Source organism: Rosa rugosa, chromosome 1, assembly GCF_958449725.1.
Source record: "Rosa rugosa chromosome 1, drRosRugo1.1, whole genome shotgun sequence".
Classification (NCBI taxonomy): Eukaryota; Viridiplantae; Streptophyta; class Magnoliopsida; order Rosales; family Rosaceae; genus Rosa; species Rosa rugosa.
In genome coordinates, this window is record NC_084820.1 from 39,883,781 (window position 1) to 39,891,428 (window position 7,648).

General features: G+C 38.1%; 2 protein-coding genes across 2 annotated transcripts; both read right to left on the minus strand.

Moving 5' to 3' along the window:
* Positions 1-1,876: 1,876 nt before the first annotated feature.
* Positions 1,877-3,282, minus strand: LOC133724877 (senescence-specific cysteine protease SAG39-like). Its single transcript, XM_062151776.1, has 2 exons — positions 2,790-3,282; positions 1,877-2,664 (listed from the first exon to the last, which is right to left on the minus strand). Exons 1-2 carry the CDS (start codon positions 3,220-3,222, stop codon positions 2,072-2,074), a joined length of 1,026 nt encoding a protein of 341 aa, XP_062007760.1. The 5' UTR covers positions 3,223-3,282; the 3' UTR covers positions 1,877-2,071.
* A 1,667-nt stretch (positions 3,283-4,949) lies between these two features.
* LOC133724878 (subtilisin-like protease SBT3.17) lies at positions 4,950-7,349 on the minus strand. The gene is made up of 3 exons (XM_062151777.1): positions 7,063-7,349; positions 6,854-6,951; positions 4,950-5,216 (listed from the first exon to the last, which is right to left on the minus strand). The coding sequence occupies exons 1-3, from the start codon at positions 7,257-7,259 to the stop codon at positions 5,137-5,139; spliced, it is 375 nt and encodes a 124-aa protein (XP_062007761.1). The 5' UTR covers positions 7,260-7,349; the 3' UTR covers positions 4,950-5,136.
* Between the last annotated feature and the right edge of the window lie 299 nt (positions 7,350-7,648).

Here is a 7,648-nt window from a genome sequence, read left to right on the forward strand (position 1 = left end):
AAAAAAAGATTTGTTATCTATGACTATTGAGTATTGACTAACCATGTTAGTGTTGGTTGACAACATTGAATAGCTTCCTTAATGAGAATGTGTCCAATATACGAGTTAAGTTTTATGGCTTAAAGAGCTCACTCTCAACTTCTTTCTTCGTTTTTCTTCTTCTGCAGATATAATACTAGAAAATTTGTCAGTTTGATTAATGGGAATCAAAGTCGATCAATGTTCGTTGTTGACACTGCATGACAAGTTTGTGAGGGCTTAATTGCCTTCTAGAGACGTATTTTTTGCAAATTCATGAACAATTTTCTGCAATTTCGTGAACAATTAGCTTTCTGGGGCGTTATGACTTTCCTTTTGTTGCTATGTAGATGAGTAGCACCAGTAATAAGATCGCACTCACTAGTTGAGCAATTTTAATATCTTAGAATTGAGAATATGTACTTTCAAATGAATAAAATACTGCATCCTCCCAAGACAGGAGGACTGAAATACATTATGAGTGCAGGACATCAGAATCTCTTACTGTTGAGAATATGTATTTTCACTTTAGTGCATGACAAGTTCTGATTTCAGTGCCAACATCAGAGGGCATACCTCAATATGTGTCCACAAAAAAATTGTTTAGTAATTATACAAATTATTAGAATATTTGGATAGCTTACACTAACTAAAGAAATTGTTTTATGTTTTTCTATGGATGGTTTTCCGTTTTGCAGAAAACAAGACTGTAGAATTTTATGAAAACACAAAAGCAAAACAAGAGAAAAAAGTGAGAGAAGAACAAGATGATCAGAATTCATATTTGATTTTCCAAATGTATAGAACTTTGTTAGGACTTTGTTATCTTCTTGAGAGGATTTGCTGCGATTTCCTGGAGTCGTTGCTATACAGATATGCAGAAGTAACACTTAGCAGCGTATATTTACTTATTATAGAAGCCTATATTTCTCTTGTTACAGAGTGTTTTTTTGTTTCAGTTCCATTGGAATTAACAGTGTCAATGCCATTAATAGTGATTAGGCAGTGCCTATGATGAAACTTCTGAAATCATTACACCTCAAACTCATCTTCATATTCATAACATAAAAGATGATTAAATTCCACAGCATGTCCATTGTCCAATATAATATGTACATGGACTTGTGACAATTTTCAAAGAATATGTCTAACAATGCAGGGTGCAGGGCCGATCTTGTCTCCATATATCACTTTATCATTGACCTCGTTAACCAATCATCTCCGTTTGGTTGAGATCAATCTTGCTGATGAGATGAAACACTGTCATTCAGTCAGGACCTACATACACTAACTGAGCTTTATCATAGCATTTTAAAAAAAAAAGTGGAATCCCTTGATTTCCAGCAGGCTGTTTCCTAGTGTGGTAGGGATTGGTGGTGGCTGGTTTTGGCAACTTGCTGATGAAGTACTGAAGAGTTCATAACAGAGAAACAATGGTGTGGGAACAAGTTTCAGGACCATAAAATCATGCAAGTTCAAATTGGTTCAGGCTCCAGAAATTGATTGGTTTAACATTTTTCAAATAGTGCATACAAGTTACATGAATAAGAACCTTCAAAAGCTGGTATTGCAGGCAAAAGACATCAACGAATGAGTTGGTTCCACTATGTCTATTGGTTTATTTTTCAGTATGAGCAAGATCAGAGCTTAGAGGTGTACAAGAGCTTTTGAGGTATAATGTGACATTGTGAAGGCACTGTACGTACCAAGTCGGACTAGAAGAAGGAATTTAGGCAAGGATAATATGCTCATAAGAATGGAAACTCATAGTGCTAGGATGAATGAGATTTCAGATTCTGAAATTCTTCTTCCTCATAGAAAGGGTAATGGTACAGCGCACATAAATGCAGCACCTACATGATAAAATTATCTTTTCGATTGATACAATGGTTTCATACATGAGTTGCATGGTAAAACTATACAGCGGTTTTCTTTCTATTATAGTAGTTTTCTTACTGATCTAATTTCTTAGTGTTACACACATAAGTTCATGTACACATATCATAATATATACCTACAAGGATAGTAGGCTTTGATTCAGTTTAATGGTAGATTATGCAGTGGGATAGGAAGCTTCCATAGCAATACCACAGAGACCTTCTGGTGCAGCAACATCTCTTTGCATCCTTATGTAACCTTCTTCACCCCATTGCTCACCCCATGAGTTCTTTACCAGCCAGTACTTAGTCCCATCATTGCTAGCACCATAACCAACAGCGGTAACACCATGGTCTAGGCTAGTTCCACAGGTTCCTGTGAAAACACCACTTGAGTAGAACTGGAAATCGGATCCACTAGCATCAATGGCAACTGAAATAGGTTGATTAGCGACGGCCTTAAGGAGTGCACTTTCACTATTTGCAGGCACATCTTCGTGGCCGGTGATTGAGGCTGCATGGTTTGCTTCCTTCTTGGCATTGCATGTACCATCAACACCAGTGTATGGATAATTTGCTTCGGTACTGAGTCCATGATTTTGATTGATGAACTGAAAGGCATCGTCCATCAAGCCACCCTCACAGCCTTGATCTTCACCATTGACATCACAGTCAACTAGCTCTTGCTCAGACAAAGAAATCAATTTACCAGTTGTAAGTTGAGTAATTCCTTCCATGGCTGCCACGGCTGAGAACGCCCAACAACATCCTATATGTTTTCATTGCAAGTTAATAGCAGTTATGAATAAAAACCATTGAAATTCCAAAAGGAGAATAGTTTTTTTTTTCTTTCTTATCTCTACGTAAGACTTAGCTTGATGCTTAACTACATACCACATTGGCCTTGGTCCTTGATGGGAGTTACAGCTCCTTTCTGCCTCCAGTCCATTGTAGCTGGCACGCTAGCATTTTCATACTTGAAAGTAGTGGTCATTGTGGAACACTCATGCCCCTTGAACCGATTTCTTGCGGTAGTGAATTCTTCATTTGTAAGGTCTGCAAATTGATTCACACTCAATTTGTAAAGTTTCTTTCCAGCATTATTGGAAGATTCTATAAATGCCACATTGTCCTTGAATATTTTGAAGCGGTCCTCCTTTTCGGTCATGTCATTATAAACACGTCCATAATAAGCCATCCATTGCTCATACCTCTCATACATTGATGCATCTTGGAGATTGCGAGAAGTGGCCTCAGAAGACCAAACCCCCAGCATGAGGATCAAGGCCAAACAGATACAGTTGCAGAGTTGGTTGGTGAACTCCATTGTAGGCTTAGGATTGTTGATTGAGTAAATGAATTAAGGAGTTGGTGCACTGAAATGGGAGATTGCTCTACAGTTTATATAGAGGTAGAATGTCATTTCTATATTATCTCCGTGCCCCAAAATCCAGCCTGCAATGTCCTTGCCCTCTAAAATGTTCTGATATGAACAGGTAAAGAACTATTTTAATGCACGTCACAATAATTTTCTTTGTTAAACCCCTATTATGTCCTTGTGTGCACACTGATTAATTATTTTATTATGATTGATTGATGAATTTTCCAATCTCTTATCATACTGCATGCTTTCTTGGAAGCTTGTGAATGGAGAGAAATATGCTTCAGCTGTACTATCTTATGGCTAGGGTTGATCAATAGTCTATTGGTAAAATGAGGTAACTTAAATTAACAGACAGTGATTTCATTATATCTGTTTTATATATTAATTTCAGTTATATGTCATCCCCAAGGAACAAGCAAATAGTTGAGATTCACCACACTATCCCATGGAGACCAATCTTTTCGCTGATTATGATTAGTTTCAGTTGCCTAAGAAACATAGTTATATTCTAAACAACCATGTTAATGTTTTAAAACATTACCAAAATTCCCTAATAGCATTGCATAACTGTGTTATATGGCTTCCCAATTCTTCGTAAATTGACAGTAGTTTAAGCAAGGCCTTTTTCCTATCGGAGTTGTCTTTCTGGTTCTGTGACACTTGCGGTGATATTATTCTAAAATTATGATCAATAAATTTTTGAAGATGCATATAGGAGCTGTAACTTAGCTAAACTTGTTATGACTGATGACTCTCACATCCTTTCTTGTGCAACAGCTTTTGTCCGAAGAAAACTTCGGAAAGCAGATCAGCCTTTGAAATGAGTCCTTCTGCAAACACAACCGAACCATCACAGATGCACGCTGATCAAATTAGTCTGCTTTTGGCACTACTAATACCCAGACGTTGACACTACAATCACCATACCACCAGCACCATGGTACATAACCCCAAATGTCTGAGATTCTGTTAGACTTGACCAACCGAGAATATGCACTAGTTAACCAAGTATTACATCCTCTACATGACAGCAAATTAGAATCTGCAAAGCTCTTCGTTTTCTACTTCTGTGCAAGTGTGCATGACAGAAATTCGCTACCTAGAATAAAACTTCTTATTTAGATGGTTAAATTCCACATGGGAACCTCTCCCAATACCTTTGAATGTCAAGTCCGAGCACTTTAAACTCTTTGTTAGAAGTACAGGCTTCATATCTATGCAGTAGCATGCCTAAGACTTGCCTCATGCTGCAGCATTTCTGTCCACCGACTTAACACCTAACACGAACAGAAAGCTCAGTACTTAAAAGGACTTGTATATCTTGCAAGGATGGCTTTGGTGCATCATGAGCATTTCCAATATAAGAGAAATCCAAGGAATTCCAGATGAGGTACAATGGACCCAAATGGTGGAAGGACAAGTGAGATTTCAGAATCTCAAGTTTCTTTTCCTTGTATGTAGTGATTCTTTTGGTGTGCTTTTCTTGATTTCTTGTTTAGAAATCCTAATTCTCACCGGCCACAACACGCTCACCCCTAAGATGACTTTACCTCACCCTACCACCCCCCATTCCCTAAGCAGGGACATGTTTTTGTCATCTCAAATTCATCTTTGGAAGAGAAAACAGTCTGATGCATCTTTTTCAAGCTGCCAGACATGTATGCAAAAACTAAAGTCAAACTTATATATTGTATATATAGGAAAGTTACATGAGGGGGCAGTTTTAAACGTCAACTTAAAAGACCTTAATACGGCAAAAGCAAAGCATGCCAAGAGTAAACGAGTCAATTCTGATTATACATAAAACCCAGATAACGTTTTGAAAAACATTTCATATGGTATGGAGCTCAGTTCCATCTAATGCAACTTCCCAATCCCAGCTCCTGAATGCAGTTGGAGTGTCCTGCTTGGTACGACCTGAAGAACCCCAGGTTGTTCTGCCAGTCGACAATAAAAAACCAAGGTATTATTATTATCAATAATCATCACTAATCAACAGAAGACAAAGAAACCCGATCCACAACATTGCATAGAATAGTACAACACCCATTCACAGTTTTTCTTTGCGGTGAGAAAATTCAACAGAATTTAAATGATTCATAGACAAATATAGTATATTTTCTTTTGCTGGGAGCAGAGGAACAGTTGAACTCGCTTTGCAAACTAAAAGATATACTTAAGGGTCTCATAATTGTCCTAGCATTCTAACCAAACAATAAATCCCTAAGCAGATAACAAATGGTAAACCTACACCTACATTTCCTCAAAATGTCATAGCAGGCATTGTTCCAACAGTGCCCAGTGTCATCCTCAAGGAAAGTCAGCTAATCACTTTAGCACGTGATTATCTTCTTACTGTATTTCATATCTATGCCGGACAGGCAACTCAAGTAAATGGCATGTACTGTTGTAGGTTTTTTTGCAGCAATCAGCAACGACACTAGTTGAGTGTCCATCAACTTGTGAGTTCAATTAGGTATCTTAGTAAGAACACAAAAACAAAAAAGAAAATGTTGCAATACTGAATCCTATCCTAAATTGGAGGATGTCAAACATCTAGGCAATCACTTCTGGAAATATAACTTCTACACGCATCACATCTACTCCAGATCTATGCTGTTCTAGGCAATCACTTCTGGATGTAACTATAAATATAACTTCTAGACGCATCACATCTACTTCAGATCTATGCTGTCTTGGCAGGATAAGGAAATGTACTTACTCTAGTTTTGTTTACAAAAGCAAGCTAAGACGTTAGTAATTCCTCTACATATAAAACTATGATGCCAGTTATCAGTCACAAATATTATGAATGAACCACTGCAAAAGAGAAGGGGCAAGCAAAAGTATGGACATTCCTCAATCAATGACGAGCTGAAAAGCTATGATTTAAGGTTTAACTAATTATTTCTCCTATTTCAGGTATTCCACACTTGGCTTTTATGAACTGCTCAGGCACATAGTTTCATAGCTGATGTAGGATAGTGACCCAGTAGTGTGTTAAAGGAACAAGTCAAAGCATTCTCAACATGGCGAGAATTTATACACGAGCTGTAGCAACACTTGTTTAAACAGGTTTGCAGGGTTCAAAACAAAACAAACCAAACACAAGCCTCAATAACCCCACTTGAAATTAGAAAGCAAGTTTCAAATGAAGCAACAAAATACAATCCCAATTATCAGGACCCCTGTATCTGCATAATCCTCAAAGTCTACGAGATCAGTCAAGTTCACAACATCCTACAGATAAAGCTGCTAGGAAATCCGGAACAACAATCATCAAAAGTATTCTACGGTTCTTTTGGATCAGGTTTGAGTCACATTTAATAAAATTCGCAGCAGATAAACTACACAGAAACTGGATGCTCGAAACCATATGTCAGATACGAACAACACCAGCCATCCAGATACGATTAATCCTGTTGATCCTTAACAAAAATCCGATTACGGCACTTGAATTTTATATGAAATCATAATATACAAAGGCAAATAATGACGGTGTATGAAATAAAATCACGACAATCATATCAGAAACGCATATAAATCATGAACGGGCAAAGAGAGAAAGGCTTACTCGAGATTTCGGCGACCTGCTGAGGAGTGAGCTTAGCAGAGAATCCACTGGCAGCCGTCTTGTAACTGTAAACCAGAGCGTCCTTTGCAGCCTCCTCACTGTGTGTGTGTGTGTATATATTTCAAAATCAAAATCAACCAAATCGATTTCGCAGCAAAAACAGAGAAAGACAGAGAGAGAGAGAGAGAGAGATTAATTTGTAGGCAGACCTGCCGAGGACGGAGGCTAGGGTTCGGATGTGATAGGCCTCAGGCTCCTCATTTTGCTGCGGCTTCTCGGTGTAAACGATGTGGACAGCGGATTCCGAATTGAGGGGAGCAGAGGAAGAAGAAGAGTCGGCCATGGCGATTGCGAATGTGAGGAGGAGAAGAATGAGAAGCGGGATTGATGAAGCCGTCTTCACCATTTGCTTTGATTCTTATAAAGGAGCAAAGCCCAAAGCTTAGCGACGAAGAATTAGGAAAGGGATATATTATGCCCGCTTCTTCTACGAGACTACTACTACTACTACTTGTCAATACGACACCGACATAAGTAACTCCGCATGTGTCACTGTTACCTATGCCATTCTTCCCTGCCACTTGGCACCCTGCACTACACATGCACCTACTTTCTTTTTCTTTCTTTATTTTAATAATAAAACGTAAATTACAAGAGAAGTTTGTGAGAGTCTTACGGTAAGACACACGTCCTACGTATTAATACGTAGGGCTAACCAATCTATGCACATGTAGGGGTGTGTTTTGAATATTTACTTTAATAGAGTAAGAATAATTTCGGAACCTACTTAAAATT

Excerpts from the sequence above, each read along its gene's own strand:
- LOC133724877 (XM_062151776.1), bottom strand. The coding sequence starts at position 3,222 with ATGGAGTTCACCAACCAACTCTGCAACTGTATCTGTTTGGCCTTGATC. Across the intron at positions 2,665-2,789 it reads CAAGGACCAAGGCCAATGTG|GATGTTGTTGGGCGTTCTCA; the intron begins GTATGTAGTTAA and ends GAAAACATATAG.
- LOC133724878 (XM_062151777.1), bottom strand. The coding sequence starts at position 7,259 with ATGGTGAAGACGGCTTCATCAATCCCGCTTCTCATTCTTCTCCTCCTC. Across the intron at positions 6,952-7,062 it reads CTAGCCTCCGTCCTCGGCAG|TGAGGAGGCTGCAAAGGACG; the intron begins GTCTGCCTACAA and ends ACACACACACAG. Across the intron at positions 5,217-6,853 it reads GCAGGTCGCCGAAATCTCGA|AACAACCTGGGGTTCTTCAG; the intron begins GTAAGCCTTTCT and ends GTCGACTGGCAG.